This window comes from Camelina sativa, unplaced genomic scaffold (assembly GCF_000633955.1).
Source record: "Camelina sativa cultivar DH55 unplaced genomic scaffold, Cs unpScaffold00590, whole genome shotgun sequence".
NCBI classification, from domain to species: Eukaryota; Viridiplantae; Streptophyta; class Magnoliopsida; order Brassicales; family Brassicaceae; genus Camelina; species Camelina sativa.
Window position 1 is genome coordinate 60,493 of NW_010921744.1, and position 17,206 is coordinate 77,698.

General features: G+C 34.2%; 3 protein-coding genes across 4 annotated transcripts in view; 1 reads left to right on the top strand and 2 right to left on the bottom strand.

Moving 5' to 3' along the window:
- LOC104773607 (serine/threonine-protein kinase HT1-like) overlaps positions 1–538 on the bottom strand; it is an 8,338-nt gene extending 7,800 nt beyond the window's left edge. The window contains exon 1 of one of the 2 annotated variants that reach the window (XM_019242707.1): positions 114–538. In XM_019242707.1, coding sequence (XP_019098252.1) covers positions 114–235 — 122 coding nt within the window. In that variant the 5' untranslated portion in view covers positions 236–538. Of the gene's footprint in view, positions 1–15 lie in introns of both variants that reach the window. The other variant, XM_019242706.1, reaches the window with a different exon arrangement.
- A 4,317-nt stretch (positions 539–4,855) lies between these two features.
- LOC104773610 (transcription factor WER-like) lies at positions 4,856–5,982 on the top strand. Its single transcript, XM_010498260.2, has 3 exons — positions 4,856–5,059; positions 5,353–5,482; positions 5,600–5,982. Exons 1-3 carry the CDS (start codon positions 4,921–4,923, stop codon positions 5,940–5,942), a joined length of 612 nt encoding a protein of 203 aa, XP_010496562.1. The 5' UTR covers positions 4,856–4,920; the 3' UTR covers positions 5,943–5,982.
- A 723-nt stretch (positions 5,983–6,705) lies between these two features.
- Positions 6,706–10,246, bottom strand: LOC104773611 (beta carbonic anhydrase 1, chloroplastic-like). Its single transcript, XM_010498261.2, has 10 exons — positions 9,929–10,246; positions 8,883–8,944; positions 8,566–8,715; positions 8,409–8,457; positions 8,204–8,320; positions 8,015–8,068; positions 7,620–7,705; positions 7,418–7,523; positions 7,155–7,313; positions 6,706–6,848 (listed from the first exon to the last, which is right to left on the bottom strand). The coding sequence occupies exons 1-10, from the start codon at positions 10,139–10,141 to the stop codon at positions 6,810–6,812; spliced, it is 1,035 nt and encodes a 344-aa protein (XP_010496563.1). The 5' UTR covers positions 10,142–10,246; the 3' UTR covers positions 6,706–6,809.
- Between the last annotated feature and the right edge of the window lie 6,960 nt (positions 10,247–17,206).

The window sequence follows — 17,206 nt, forward strand, 5'->3', positions numbered from 1 at the left end:
TGCTATATCCACCACCAAGAAGCGGTCTCTGAAACACAAGCTGTCGATGTCCGAAGCTGTTCTGGTTATGTCGGGTATTATTTACGTTGTCTTCGCCATCACTCAAACTCTTCCTCTTCTCCATCGTCCATGCTCTGCTTAAGTGTCTCTGCAGCTGCTCGTCCAGACTCTTTAAATCTATCTGATCTGCTCTCACGTATCCTACTCCCCCGCCACTCTCCGCCTTCTCCTTCATTTCCTCTGGATAAACCAAAACCGTTTCAATATATTCGAAATGGTTTTTCTCTTCCCTTTACTAATTTGGAGTTTTCATCACCATCTTCTTTTTTTTTTTCTTTGCTTGAGATTACTTTTATTGTTTTATGTATGGTTTGAGAATTGTGATTGGAGTGTGTAAGAGTTGAACAAAAAAAAAGCAGAAAATGGGGAAGTTGTGTTTGTGTTTATTGCAACAAACAACTAAAGAAGAGGCTAACTCTCGCTTCTATCTTCTATGTGATGAGACTTCTCTCCCGAATACTTCAAACTTAAACTTTCTATTATGACAAACAAACGTTTACACGTGACCACATGGGGTGTCCCTTAAGGGGCTAGGGGTCGACGTGTGCCGGCTCCACTTCTCACAACTCTCTTTTGGATAATTATTTGTTCCAAACCCAATAAAATTATGTGATCTACTTTTGTCAAATATTGAAAAATTGCATATGGGAAAAGACAATAGTTCAAGGTTAATAATATATATACTTAAAATTATTTTGAAAAACATAAAAAATTGATAAAAAAAATTGTAGCATCAAATATAATTGTTTATTAAAACAATGAGTGGATATAATATAGTTCAAGAAATCATGGGATTCCTGGTCATTTTGCTACCTTTTCGTTAAGCTTTTTCGTTTTGTGGGTTTTAATATGTCATTTTCAACAATATTTTTTCTTCTTCATTCTAATTAGTTTATTTGGCTTAATTATATACTACTTCGTTATTTAAATATTAAATATGGACATATTCTTTAAATGTCAGTTTCTATATATGCATATATGTGAGAACCTCAAACTAAATTATGTAGCTATCCTAGCTTATATGTATAGATGTTCATCCGATTATTGGTTATTTTGGACCCAAATTCAGTACATCGGTACCATTTTTATATATCAGCTAAGTAACTACATATCTACAATCTCGGCATAGATTATATTTGTTTGTCTATCGTGTTTGAAGTTCTGGATCGGAGTATATATACTCTAATCCGGGAGTACTATTAGTTAACAAAGGTCAATACGTTGGAGTGGGAAAATGTAATTATTGGACCAGAAATCAAAGTGTACTGACATCATCTTCATGCCAATTATGAATGTCACAATAAGAAAATTTAGTTAATAACATTGTCAGTCGGCGTATAGTTTGAACAAACAAACAAAAAAAGTTTCTTTATGTCAAAGAGTGTATGCTTAATAGAAAGTTGGTCTTACATATGTTGTTCATATATAACAACTGAATAAAAGTATATATAAAACTTTTCAGTTTATTACACATAAATATTTTTTTGTTAATAAAATTATGGGATAAAAAAATATCAAAAAGGAATATGAAAATTGATGTTAATTCTCTTTTTCGTCAGGGAGAAAAAAAAAACAAGAAGATTAGACTGTCACAAGTAATTAAAGTAGTGGCAGGATAAGAAAACGACCGAACAAAACTTTAAAAAGCTAAAAAAAAAAATTAAAAAAAAATGAAAAAGTTTTGTTCGTATCTTAGTAAATATTTGTATAATAATATTGGCATGTATTTATTAAAAACAAAATAAAAAAATTGGCATAGTTGAGTTAAGCCTGAAAGTTGTTGTTTCGGATAAAAGGAGAAGTCGCTGCAGATCTGCATCGACATGCACGTGAAATCTTTGACCGAGTTCAATTCATGTGACCCAAAAGGCCAAAACCGAGAAAAATAGTATATGCACTGTGCAGTCAGCAGTACCCACATTTTTAGCATACGGGTCATTAGTTATAACCTTTTGCAAACCTAATTATTCTAACTTCAGAAACCCAATTATGGCTCTAAGTAATGTAGGGACTTGTTCCACGACGCAAGTTCATATACAACTATCGAACTTTATCCCGATTGTTGCTCTCGTTCGCTCGTCGTACGAACAAAGATGCTCAGCGGTTAAAAAAAAGAAAAAAAATGCGCAGCGGTTAAGTCCCAAGAAACTAACCAGAAAATATATGAGCGTAACAACGAGCGCTCCAGAACCTCTTGGCTTGGACTACTTTTTTGTTCTTGTTATCTCGGCTTTTGATTGGGTCTATATATTGTGGAATCACGCGAAGGAACCATTATATCATGGGTAAGGAGTTTGGGCCTTATTGTGGTTGTGAATTTGTGGAAACTAATTAACTACGCTCCACTTATTTTATGTATCATCGTATAGGAAAAGCACAGAGAACACTCCAAAAGATGTACCAACAGAAGCCCTTACGGATACGTATGCTTAAGCGTTAACCACCAAAATATACGCTTATACTGTATTTTATTATTTATATAAAAAAGTATATATATGTATATATATATATAAGTATATGGTTTGGAGTCGCGTAGTACTTGTCCATAATAAATAAATAAGATCATACATACCGATTTTGTGTAGGAAAAAAACATGGAGTTATTACAAGTATTTAATGGTGACAGAGAATTATTACAACTTTTCCTTGTCGAAAATTTAAGGGAAAAAACTAGATTGACCCAAATTAAGAGATTAATTACTTAATTAACTCATAAAATATGAGAGTTAGTTAAGTTATTTTTATGCCTAAAATACCCTTTTTTGCTTTGTCAGGAAAAAATAAAAAATCAAATTTACCCTTTAAAATAATTCCAGCATTTAAAAAAAAAATAAAAATAATTTCAAAAGTCTGTCGGACTAGTTGTGACAGATTTGTTTATTTACGACATATTTGTTTTTGCACGACAGATTTTTTTGTGCAAGTCCGACAGATTTATTTTGGATGAAAAACACCACAAACTTTCATAATATATGGCAGATTTATTTTTTTACAGTTGTTACATATTTATTTTTTCGCTAAAAATCTGTCGTATTGTGACAGATGTTTTTATGAAAAATAATTACTAGTTTGACGTCTAGATATAACAGATTTATTTCATATTACAACAGATTTTTTAATTTAACTAAAAATCTGTCGTTTGATAACAGTTTTGTTAAAGTTTTTTAAAATTGCTAAAGAGACCTACATTAAAACCATATGTTATGGCAGATTTGTTTATGTTATGACAGCTTTGTTTTTGGCTTAAAAAAATATATTGTTTGATAACAGATTTATTAGATGTAATTATAGTCATAATATATTTATTTTATGTTATGGCAAATTTGTTTTTTGTTATAACAGTTTTGTTTTTAGCTTCCAAATATCTGATGTTTGTTACCAAATTTGTTTAGATTAGTTGCCATATTCGTCATTAAAATCATTAATTGTTTCTCTATTTTCTATTTATATATCATATTCTTATACATTAACATAGATATATGTTTTAAGTCATATTTTATACATGTTTTTTTTTGACAAATCATAATTTTATATATCAGATTTTTAATCATATTCTTTTTCTAGAGATTTGAAGAAAATTATATTTTAAACATCAACACAGATATATTTTTTAAATAATATTTTTAATCATATTTTATTTCATTATAGTTTTATAAAACATGTTTTCGATTTTTTTTTTCAAAAAATAATATTTTAATACATAATATTTTTATAAACATATTTTCAAATAAAAATATTTAAAAATCATATTTTAACTTATTATTTTATACACTATATTTTTCTTTTCTTTTTTTGTTTTATTCTTTTTTTATTTCAAATTTTCTTTTTTTCTAATAAAAAAACTTAATTATTATTTTTTTGGGTTTTTGGTCTTTTTGCATAAATCTTGTATCAATCTAGTAATGAGATACTATAGTATGTCAATTGAGTTATTTTTACCCAAATTTGGGTCAATCTAGTGTATTTTCAAAAAATTTAATTGTGCAAAATATCTATGCTTACTTTATCTCTTTAAATAATGGCCCAAAATTTCATAGATATAATGACAAGACCGGGAAGGTTCTATTCTTTAGTTTTGTAAAAATAATTTTAATTTCAAACGATAATTTTCTTTATAATCCCAAGATAGTCAAACCCTATACTGTATGTTAAACATCTAATCTCATCGTAATCACGTCACTAATTTTCATGCCACTTACCTTTTCAGTTGAGATATGATAAATATTTGGTCTGACACATGAAACTTCGATGCCAAATTAGTAATCGAAGGCGAATCTTGTTAATACTCACGTGATCTATTTGTGTACCTCTAGACCATCTTATGCGGTTCCATATTATTTTGCCAAGAAGATCCGTTCCAGCTGCATTAAAAGAACTAAAAATGTTAAATACTCCCAGAAATAAAAATTTAGGATTCTTTTTTACGAAAATATGAATCTGTGTTATATTTTGCCTTAAAAATGTTTATCTATAGGAAAAAAGAGACGTCAAAAGAAATATCAAAACCAACTTAAAAAAAAAAAGTGAAGCATGTGAAGAAGACGTCCGTTCTTTCTCCCTCTCTGATTTCTTTAATTATAATATTAGTTCAATTTTGAATTGTTGTTAGTGAAACTATTAAAAAAAAGCAGCTCAATTAAATTTGCAAACATATAGTATATCAATGACAATGTTATTATAAGAGCTAGCTTTGGCGTGGCGGCACTCCATAGATGTAGCTGAGTACGTAGGTCTACTCTTGAATATATATAAGAGCTATATATTCTCGATATATAGTCTATCATATAATTTCTCTTCTCCCCCCAATTGGTTGCAACCTCTTTGTCTCTCTCACTCCCTTCACCGAAAGAAACGAGTAGAATGAGAAAAAAGATAAGTGGTGAAGAAGGAAACCATGAGAATAAGAAAGGTGTGTGGACAGTTGAGGAGGACAAGATCCTCATGGATTATGTCAAAGCCCAGGGCAAAGGTCATTGGAACCGCATTGCCAAAAAGACTGGTCTCTCTCTCTCTCTCTCTCTCTCTCTCTCTCTCTCTCTCTCCACTTTTCTTGATGGTAAAATTGGAACTACGGGGTTTAACTAAAATGAAGTTTTGAGCATTTGTCTTCCCATTTCAAAAAGAGCTTAATTAAGTTAAGAAGTCACATATATGATCACATAGATTCATATTGTTAATTAGCTTCCTTTGTGATTGGGGGAATAGTTGGAAAAATCATAACTTATGGAGATGCCTTTAGACTTTTATAGGCTCTAGACGTTTATTTAAAAAAGCATTTGAATAATGGAATAGGTTTGAAGAGATGTGGAAAGAGCTGTCGATTGAGATGGATGAACTATCTTAGTCCAAACGTAAAGAGAGGCCATTTCACAGACCAAGAAGAAGATCTTATCATTAGACTCCACAAGTTGCTTGGTAATAGGTAAAGATACTATAAATTATAGGTTCTGTTATAAAAATAATAAAAAAGATATCGCACACTTTCGATTAGTTGTATATAACTCTACTAGCTACTTGATGTATATATATATATGTACAGGTGGTCTTTGATAGCTAAAAGAGTTCCAGGTCGAACGGACAATCAAGTGAAGAACTATTGGAATACACATCTAAGTAAAAAAATTGGAATAGAAAATCAAACAATCAAATCGATCAGCAATCAGATGAACAATTTGGGGAATATGACAGATGCATCCAAAGAAAGATTATTCAATGTGAAATTTGATAATAAAAGCATTCTCGGGGATGAGAGATTGCTTATGAGCGAAGGTCTTGGCCATGTCCATCAAGCGAGTTCGTCGCTTTGGGGTCATCATGAGGATGCTTTTGAGCCTAACACACTCACCTACATGATGGATTTCATTGATGGACAATGTTATTAATGTTTTTTTTTTTTGTTTTATTGGCTGCATTTTATCTACTTTTTCAAAATTATTTTCCCTTTTCTACATTATGTAATTTTTTGTGGTGGTTATAATTAAGAAATGAAGAAAACAAAAATAGAGGACATGTACACTCGGAAGTTACTGAGACAAAGCAATAATAATAAGCCAGAGTCATAAACGCAGTACAAATATAATAATAATATTTTCTGTAAGTAATAATTAAAACGTGTGACAATTAATTACCATTCACACTGTCCCCTTAGTTTAATTTAATTAATTAATTTTTATTTATTTATTTTTTACTCCATGATACGGTTCACGTATCAAAACAAAAAAGGTTTTCGAGGTCTTTTCCTAAATGTTTTTATATTAATGAAATACACAAAAATAAAAATAAAAAGCAGTAGCCAGTACTACTAGGACATGTGAGGGCTTCAAAGACAGAGCTCAAAAAAGGTAAATCAGCAAACGATGGTAACTAACTATAAGCGTTAGAACTAGGAAAACTATCAGAAGTCTTGTCCACCAAGAGACGTTTAATTTAAGGATGACCTTCCTTATTTACGAGTCAATCAATTTCTTCATATTTGTTACAGATAGTGTTTAGTACGTCCCGGTGATTGATTTATTTTCAAACTGCATGCAATAATAGGCTTCAAATTTGGGAAAGAAAGAAGAGAATTCTTGTCACCTAAAATTTCAATTCGATCTCTCTTACTTAAACAAAACCAAAAGACCATTTTGTTTTAATTATTAAATATAACGCGAATGTTTTTTTTTTGTTTTAAATGATCTACATAGAAACAACAAGTTGGTATGACTGAATTGAAAATGTGAAAACAGGAAAAAGGCTTCAAAGAGTTCCTACAGCTTCCAATGTAGAATGGTAGCCACATCTTTAACCTACCAAACAACATAAGAAAATAAAATCAAACCATAAATAATACAACCGTTTTGGTATAAATAAAGAACATAATAATTTTCATAAACTTAAACCGCGAAAGATCTATATATCATCATCTCGATTTCCTTTTTTTTTTTTATTGATATAAAGAAAGTTGGTAGAGAGGAGAAGAGAGATATATATCTCATCACAACCAAAGAGGCACGTTACAAATTACATATGGCGTAGTTATATATATATATATATATATGTATGATGGATGGTCATGATGATGATGATGATGATGATGGATTGGTGGTTCATACAGAGCTAGTTTCGGAGATGCCAAATTCAAGTCCCCAAAGCTCAAAAGCACCCTTAACGAAGTCAAAGTAGCCTCCCTTCAAAGCAAGTGTTCCATTCACAAGTCCTTCTCTCACAAACGGATATGTCAACAGGTTTGCTAGTGAAACATTCACAGATTCCTGCATTCGATTAATTAATATATATATTAAAATCTCATCTCTCAGCTCGTATGTATATATTGGATTCTGGATTGACGATAGAATGAAAACATATATGTATGTACCCTTTCGCATTGGGCACATTGGTGTTCAAAGCTTGCATCTCCATGTTCTGCTAGAACCTTAGTCCTGGCTGGCAAACCGATTTTGACCCAGTCCTCTATGAAGTCACTGCAGTTAATAACATATATATAATCTCATTTCATAACTTTTTCCTTTAAAAAATTGATGTCAAAAGTTAGTTAAATGGGTAAGAAGATATTATACGTGGAGTTGTTTCCATCGAAGGGGAAAGACATAAGCCCCTTGATTCCACCACATGCGCTGTGTCCTATTACCACAATGTTCTCCACCTACATTCACAAATAAAAGAAAAATCAATTACATGAACTTTATTAATATTATTCATAAAAATTAACAATGTTATATGTTCAAATTCAGTATATATCTCATTTTTTCATTAAATTCAGGTTTTTGTCGTTTGTTAAGGTGTTATTTGTATCATATGTATATTATTTTAGTTATACAATAATATATCATATATAACTACAATATTTCCCTAAGATGGAAAACCCGATGGGGCCCATCTTCAGCCTTTATGGCCCGGCCCATTAAAACTACATATGAAGAACTAACTATAAAAGAATTAGGAGTTCCTTCACCTTCAGGTGCAAGACCGCGTATTCAACGGCTGATCCAACTCCAGTGTGTCTGACCTGCAAAGTTCAATCCCCATAGAAAAAGTCAACGTTAGGACTCCTCAGGCAAAAAGTCAAGTAGCATGGTCTAAGACAGAAGGATTCTGTCTTGAAGATAGTTTATGTAAAGATAAAAGTAAGTGTTGGATTAACCTGGTCAAAAGGAGGAACCATGTTGGCGACGTTACGAACCACGAAGGCCTCTCCTGGCTGAAAGTTGAGAACGTGTGATGGACACACACGTGAGTCCGAACAAGCAAACACCATGAACTGCACCACCATGAACATTTTAATTGTTTAATATGCTGTATATATACTTCTTTGTTAACTAAATGAATCATGATTTTTAGTTACGTACCTTAGGACTTTGACCCTTGGAGAGTTCACCCCACAATTCAGGGTTGGCACTGCAAATTAAAACATTGAAAATATGAACTAGTTAAAATCTACAGTCATTAAATTGGTGATATAATTAAGAAAGTAAAAGAAAACAGAAAATATATATATATATATACTCGTATTTCTCCTTCTTGAAAGTGATGAAGCCCTGCTTAATGGTTTCGACGGGGTCAGAAGCCTTCTTGTCGGACGAAGTGCCTGTCTGAAGCTCAGCCGTGACCTGCTCCACCTTTGCCGCCGCAACCGTCTTTAGCTCTCCCTTCTCGCTGCCCATATATATATATATATACCATTGTTAATCACAAATATATTGTTAACTGGTGTACTGAAACACCCCGTTATTAGTTTATTAAAATGAGTTTAGTCTTTTTCAATCTACTAAATCTGATTATATGCTAATAGTATATGTGAATAAAGAGGTGTATTTACTTACATGAGAAGCTTCTTGAGAGCTTCGATAGCCTCGTCGTATGATTCGCTTCCCATCTCTTCGCTCTGCATGTTGGTTGACCAAATAAAATTAGAAGACAATCCAGTAGTATATGATATTTTCGTGTTTTAAATGTTGAAAATACAATCAACCAGACCAGTTCAACACTTTATTATACGATGAAAGTACAATCTTTATCGTCTTTTATACGATTTTAATTTTTTTTGGGGTGGAAGATCGGTAATGTGGTTAGGAGCCAAATCGGTAGGTTGAATGAATAAATATAGATGGCGACTTCATCATGACTATGCTCCACACGCTCTCTTATATGGTTTATGCATAACACACACGTCTCAGTTTTCACAAATCGTTTTGGCGAAGATACTAGCAAATTATTTTCTTTTTGTCACGTGGATCCTACGTACGTTCCAGCTCCCAAATTTAAAAATGTCGGATTTTTGAGTAGAGAGGCAATAACACTTTTTGATATTTCAATGTCATTTTTTGTTTTTTTGACATCATTAAATGTCGAAGCAAGTAGTTTGAGGAATAAATGTGAAGTTGGATCGGAATCGTTAAAAGCATTTGGAAGCTGAAACACTAAGCTAATCTGAGATTTGTTAATTTGGGTAATTGTTTCAGTGTCACGCACTCACGCTAACGACCAAAAGTAAAACACGGATACTAATAGTAAGGATAATAAAAAAAGGATGTGAAATACACGTGACATTTTTCCAGGATTTTTGGAAGTTTTTCGTAATAGTAAGGATTTGAAATACCGAATAACAAAGAACCATTTAGCTTTTTAAATAATAACAAAAGAACCGTCCGTAAATTACCAGCTTACTAATTATATAATGCGAAAAGAACTTACTATAAAGTAAAAAATTACGTCGAAAGGAAGGGTAAATTTAGTTTCCTGTATATGTAGATATAGATAAACCCTATTATCACTAAACTAAGTAACCAACAGAGTAACTATATATCTATCATTTATGTAAGAAATAACGTAGGTTAAGAAAAAAGAGATGAATGTTAAATGTGTATACCCAATATGGGGCGATGATAGGAGCAGGAGCGGCAAAAACTGGCTCGTTACGGATAAGGGTTGGAACGGAACGGGAAGAAGAGGAGGAGGGGGATGAAGAAGAGGAGGGGAGGCAAGCGACGGTGGAAGAAGTACGAAGAGAGAGTTTTTGGAGAGAAGATTGAGAAGGAGTGAGAGAAGTGAGGAAGAAGCCGGAGAGAGGAGCGGTCGACATTTTGCTGGTGAAGAGAAGCGGAGACTGGAGAGTACTGATAGTGAGATTTTATTTATAGTTATATATTAGACTCTTTTATGGAAGCTACTGCTTTAGGTGAATGTATTATAGCATTGATTTAAAGAGTTGATCGTTTAAAAGACTGGTGTCTCTCATGGACTTATGGTAAGGTTTTGTGGGAACGAGGATAACGAAAGCGATAGGTGCGGTGAATATGAATGTTTCATCTTTTCTTGTGGATGAGGAATATTAGCACAAGATTTGAAAAATCTACGTGCTCTTTGTTCTTTCAGCTTTTAGTTATATATTTATTTTTAGAAAATAAAAGGTCTCAAAAAGGTTTAGAGGATAAGGTCCCTTATCATCAAAACAAGGATCAGCCTCTTTCACTTACCCTCTGCGGCTTTCATCTTAAATAACTACCACCCACTTTAGATGTTAGGCCATTGTTTGTGGTGCATATGAAAGAGCCATACTTCTCTAAGCCCTGCGGAGATCAGACATTGCTAATATTTTGCATCATCCAGAAGATGCAAACGATGTAGTTAGGGAAAATGTGTAAGGATTCACATCGATCATGGACTGTTGTTCTATCTTATCAAGCAACAGATTCAGTGAAACTCTTAAAGAACAAAAACGAAAAAAAAAAGAGAGAGAGAGAAAAGAAATCCACAAGTTCGTCTCTCTCTGGCCACGCTTCTCTCGGAACTTCCATGACCATAAATCATATAAGCAAAATTAAGGAAAAGAGTTTTCGTTTCCTTTAACATGTTAGTAGAGATAGAAATTGAAAAAGAAAGATAGATGAGCAATGCATTAGGTTTGGTGTTTGGGACTTATAGGTAAAGTGGGGAATGGCGAAACTATGTCGACATTTTTTTCATGCAAACACACACAACATAATGTCAACACTCTCTTGTCACAGAGTGTGTCGAATGTGGCTTTTATTTATTCATTCGGAGTAAAAAATGAACATATGCAATGTTTTTCACAACGACATTAGTAAGTACCTTGAGGAATGGATAGAGACAGAGGAATAGATGTAATATTTTAACTTATGCCAATTAAAGAACTTCTACTTTGGGCATAGTCTTATTGGACAAACTGAGAACGCGATACATCGAGCTGCTTTTGCCAGCCTAAATCTTTCGCTCTCTGTCAAAACTCTCTCGATCACCTTTATGATATTTGCATCATGCAAAACATTGTAAAAGTTGCTTCAAATATGTCTTGAACAAATCAGGCAAGATATAACTTGGAACACTTATCCAAGTTTTTCCTATTGTATGAAGAAGAGACTACTGCATTGTAGGAGTAACCTTTCTTGGTTGTTGAATAGTTAAGAGTTCGGGTTGAATTTGGAGTGTTTAGACACCACTTTTACCTATTTTGTCCCGAAAAAGGTTAAAACCGAGAAAACATTGATGCGAAGCAGTAAACAGCTTTGTTACTGTTTCTAGGGTCAGAATTTGTGACAATCCAATGCATTTGACTAACTGTAAGAGTTCAGGATGAATTTGGAGTGTTTAGACAACACTTAAACCCATTTTATCTCAAAACAAGCTTAAACAGAGAAAACAGGCTAAAACCGAAAGAAAACGTTGATTCGAAGAAGTAAACAGCTATGTTACTCTTTCTAGGGCCAAAATATGTAAGAATACAATACATTTGACTAATTATAAGAGTTCGGGTTGAATTTGGAGTGTTTAGACAATACTTTTACCCATTTTGTCCCGAAACAGGCTAAAACCGAGAAAACATTGACTCGAAGCAATAAACAGCTTTGTTACTGATTCTAGGGTCAAAATGTGTGAGTATTCAATGAATTTGACTAATTGAAGAGTTTGGGATGAATTTGGAGTGTTTAGACAACACTTAAACCCGTTTTATCCCAAAACAGGCTTAAACAGATAAATAAGGCTAAAACCGAGAGAAAACATTGATTCGAAGCAGTAAAGAGCTTTGTTACTCTTTCTAGGGTCAAAATATGTAACAATCCAATGTATTTAACTAATTATAAGAGTTCGAGTTGAATTTGGAGTGTTTAGACACCACTTTTACCCCTTTTGTCCCGAAACAGGCTAAAACCGAGAAAGCATTGATGCGAACCAGTAAACAGCTTTGTTACTGTTTATAGGGTCAGAATGTGTGACAATCCAATGCATTTAACTAATTGAAGAGTTTGGGATGAATTTGGAGTGTTTAGACAACACTTAAACCCGTTTTATCCCAAAACAAGCTTAAACAGAGAAAACAGGCTAAAACGGAGAGAAAACTTGATTGAAAGCAGTAAACAGCTATGTTACTCTTTCTAGGGTCAAAATATGTAACAATCCAATGCATTTGACTAATTATAAGAGTTCGGATTGAATTCAGAGTGTTTAGACACCACTTTTACCCCTTTTGTTCCGAAACATGCTAAAACCGAGAAAATATTGATGCAGAGCAGTAAACAGCTTTGTTACTGTTTATAGGGTAAGAATTTGTGACAATCCATTGCATTTGACTAACTGTAAGAGTTCCGGAAGAATTTGGAGTGTTTAGACAACACTTAAACCCGTTAAATCCGAAAACAGGTTTAAACAGAGAAAACAAGCTAAAACGGAGAGAAAACATTGATTCGAAGCAGTAAACAGCTTTGTTACTGTTTCTAGGGTCAGAATGTGTGACAATCCAATGCATTTGACTAATGATAAGAGTTCGGGTTGCATTTGGAGTGTTTAGACACCACTTTTACCCATTTTGTCCCGAAACAGGCTAAAACCGAGAAAACATTGATGCGAAGCAGTAAACAGCTTTGTTACTGTTTCTAGGGTCAGAATGTGTGACAATCCAATGCATTTGACTAATGATAAGAGTTCGGGTTGCATTTGGAGTGTTTAGACACCACTTTTACCCATTTTGTCCCGAAACAGGCTAAAACCGAGAAAACATTGATGCGAAGCAGTAAACAGCTTTGTTACTGTTTCTAGGGTCAGAATGTGTGACAATCCAATGCATTTGACTAATGATAAGAGTTCGGGTTGCATTTGGAGTGTTTAGACACCACTTTTACCCATTTTGTCCCGAAACAGGCTAAAACCGAGAAAACATTGATGCGAAGCAGTAAACAGCTTTGTTACTGTTTCTAGGGTCAGAATGTGTGACAATCCAATGCATTTGACTAATGATAAGAGTTCGGGTTGCATTTGGAGTGTTTAGACACCACTTTTACCCATTTTGTCCCGAAACAGGCTAAAACCGAGAAAACATTGATGCGAAGCAGTAAACAGCTTTGTTACTGTTTCTAGGGTCAGAATGTGTGACAATCCAATGCATTTGACTAATGATAAGAGTTCGGGTTGCATTTGGAGTGTTTAGACACCACTTTTACCCATTTTGTCCCGAAACAGGCTAAAACCGAGAAAACATTGATGCGAAGCAGTAAACAGCTTTGTTACTGTTTCTAGGGTCAGAATGTGTGACAATCCAATGCATTTGACTAATGATAAGAGTTCGGGTTGCATTTGGAGTGTTTAGACACCACTTTTACCCATTTTGTCCCGAAACAGGCTAAAACCGAGAAAACATTGATGCGAAGCAGTAAACAGCTTTGTTACTGTTTCTAGGGTCAGAATGTGTGACAATCCAATGCATTTGACTAATGATAAGAGTTCGGGTTGCATTTGGAGTGTTTAGACACCACTTTTACCCATTTTGTCCCGAAACAGGCTAAAACCGAGAAAACATTGATGCGAAGCAGTAAACAGCTTTGTTACTGTTTCTAGGGTCAGAATGTGTGACAATCCAATGCATTTGACTAATGATAAGAGTTCGGGTTGCATTTGGAGTGTTTAGACACCACTTTTACCCATTTTGTCCCGAAACAGGCTAAAACCGAGAAAACATTGATGCGAAGCAGTAAACAGCTTTGTTACTGTTTCTAGGGTCAGAATGTGTGACAATCCAATGCATTTGACTAACTGTAGAGTTCGGGATGAGTTTAGAGTGTTTGGATAACACTTAAACCTATTTTATCCCAAAACAAGCTTAAACTGAGGAAACAGGCTAAAACCAAGAGAAAACGTTTATTCGACGCAGTTAAACAGAGAAAACAAGCTAAAACGGAGAGAAAACATTGATTGAAAGCAGTAAATGAAACTGAATTTCTTTGTGGTGTATGAATGAATGATGTATGGAATGATGATGTATGGAATGAATAGAAGTCAGGGTGTGTCAATTCCCCTTATGCAGTTGCAGTATAAGAGGTGTCAATCCTATCTGAGTGATTGTGAACAATTAAGATGTGCATATGAGTCTAAGTCAAGCCAATTGTAAAGATTGTTTGTCACTAACAATCCTAAAATGAGATATGAAATGCAGAAAGTAAAAACAACTAGAACAAGATACTAAATGCAAACAGAACAGACAAATTAAAGCTATAATGAAACTAGAACAGAGATAGACACTATGCTAATGAACTAATGCAAGACAAGTAATGAACAGGAAACTACGTGAATGCAATGGAAATGAAACAGGAATGAAACAAGACAATCACAAATCAAAAACACAAGTTCTGGGGATGAACTCGAGCAGCACTCGACCGAGTGTAGGTCGAGTACGTGGTCGAGCTAGACTTAAACGTGAAAACAGAGCAACACAAGAAAAACAGAGCAATGCTAAAACTAATCAAACAACAAGCAAGCAATGATATTTAGACTAAGATTTCAATAAACAAAGAAGGCCTTGAGGAGGGATTCATGGGCTGAGCTAATCATTGTGGTTATCTAACTTGGTCAACAAATCTCAAGCAAACTTTGAGCTGATCTCTAGACATACTATTCTAAGACATGTTTAATCCACTCTCATGGCAAGAAACAATCAAACCTATGCATTTCTAGACTTGTTCTCACAAAGAAAAGAATCTACACAAGCAGGCATTAAGCAATACATCTCAAACCAAACAAGACTTCTAATCTCTTAGCAAGCCTAATGGTAAGCTCTAGATCTAGCCTTATCTATGCTCCTTAGACATTGGTGTGATGTTAAGATGCTTGAAATCAAACCCTACCTTCTCAGATATAGGATCAGCATTAAGATCATCTAGCCTAGAAGAGATCTACAACAATCAAGCTTGACCAAATCAAACAAACCACAAGATCAACCCAGCCTAACCCATCCTCAAGGTCCTAAACAAACTACTCACAAGAACACATGGTGAAATATGTCAAAAACCCAGAAAATATTGAAACTTGCATCATTAGAAAGATGAAACAGAGATCTACAATATTGATGAAGAAATAAAACTCGAAATCTTAATATTTTGAAAGTTATGAAACAAACAAAATACAAGAATCTAGTCTTTCTTTCTTAAACAAGTACAAAATCTAAAATAAAAGAAAGTGCAAAAGGAATAAAATCTAAAAAAGGTAAAAACTAGGTTTTAGACTCTCTAAAAAGCTGGACTCTTTGGTGGCTGCAGGTACAAGGGCCTTATATAGGAGGTGAGGTGGAAGCCCTAAAAATACAAAAAGTCAAAGTAGTCAACGGCTCGGTCAACTCGACCAGTGCTCGGTCGAGTGGCTGGTCGAGCTGGCTTCTCTCGTGCATTCTCCACTCGGTCGAGTCCTCCTCAGCACACGGTCGAGTGGTGGTCGAGTGGTGCGGTCGAGTTGGACTCCGGACCTTGATTCTACAGCCTTAACTCTCTTGTTTTCTCCTCAGGATTGCTTCACTTCTCCTCAGCATTGCTTCCATGCTCCTTAAGCTCCAAAATCACCTGTTTATGCATGAAAAGATGCAAATGCAATGCAACTATACTCTAATGCATGATTAGTCCTAAAGCTACACAATAATGGCCTAAATGGATAGCAAAAGATGCAAAAGTTGTGAATAAACTAAGGGAAAACAAGGTAAAATATATGAACATCAACACCCCCAAACTTAGTCTTTGCTTGCCCTCAAGCAAATAATCAAGACAAAAGAAGGTAGGTGAGGTTTGAAAGTGGGATCTCAGCTCCTAAAGCTTGCAAATAGACTATCTAGAATCAATGTCCAAGTTACTAGTACTATGATGCAAGTTGAATGAGCTATACTTAAAGACTTTAGACAAGCATATCACAACCTTCACTGATTTGAGCCTTAGACATCCACATGCATTCAAATCAACCATTTCCTTTAACATTCATTAATCAAGAACATGAATCAATTCTATGCAATGCTTAAACTCATTTGGCTTGGCAGTAAAAGGTTTAGAGACAATGATGGTCTCTTTTTAGAGTAGGGCTTATCAATATCAAGGTTCTCTCATAAAAAATGGATTGAGCTTTAGAAGAATGCTAAAGGTAAGAACACTTAGACACATACAAGAACAAAACCTTGTCTACCCAAAGGCACCCAAAGTGTTTATCCTATCAATCTAAACCCAATTGATCCTAGTGCTACCCTTTAACTTCTTTTCTTCTTTTTCACCCTTTTCTCTTTTGGTTTTAAAGTCTTAGGAGAGGTTTCTTATTTGATCTTTCTAGTGGAATGGGGGATTCTTACTTATTTGCTATGGTTCTCTTTTCTTCTTATTCTTAAGACATATAAGCATTTTGCTAGACTTCTCTTTTCTTTCTTTCTTTTCTTTAACTAGAACCATCTTTAAACAACCTTATTCTTCCCATTCTTTCACTAGACTTTAAATTTTCTTAAACACATTCCCCTCCTAAAGACTCTAACCTTTTCTTTCTCTTTTTCCTCTTTTCTTTTCATAACAGCCAAGTCCCAAACCCAACAAGTGAACCACCTAGTCCTATCTAGTTTGAAAAATGCAAACTAGAACTACACAAGGCTTTACTCTTGTCAGTTCAAACCTAACACTTTCTACCAAGCTCAATCCCAAAAATAGGCCTCACACACACAAGAATAAACATGGCTTGAAAGAAGGTTTGGTTTAGGGGTAGGGGAACTGATTCTTAATGAGGAAATCAGCTACTTGGATCAACAAGAGTGGTAAAAAGGAAGAAGATGATCCAAATATGTATGTGGTATCCATGAGTTTAAAGCATTGCACACATTGATAATTGAAAGTCAATATTAGGT

Coding starts and splice junctions, on each gene's coding strand:
- LOC104773610 (XM_010498260.2), top strand. CDS start 4,921: ATGAGAAAAAAGATAAGTGGTGAAGAAGGAAACCATGAGAATAAGAAA. Junction 5,060..5,352: donor CCGCATTGCCAAAAAGACTG/GTCTCTCTCTCT, acceptor ATAATGGAATAG/GTTTGAAGAGATGTGGAAAG. Junction 5,483..5,599: donor CACAAGTTGCTTGGTAATAG/GTAAAGATACTA, acceptor ATATATGTACAG/GTGGTCTTTGATAGCTAAAA.
- LOC104773611 (XM_010498261.2), bottom strand. CDS start 10,141: ATGTCGACCGCTCCTCTCTCCGGCTTCTTCCTCACTTCTCTCACTCCT. Junction 8,716..8,882: donor GCTCTCAAGAAGCTTCTCAT/GTAAGTAAATAC, acceptor ATATATGGGCAG/CGAGAAGGGAGAGCTAAAGA. Junction 6,849..7,154: donor GCATCTCCGAAACTAGCTCT/GTATGAACCACC, acceptor GTTGTTTGGTAG/GTTAAAGATGTGGCTACCAT.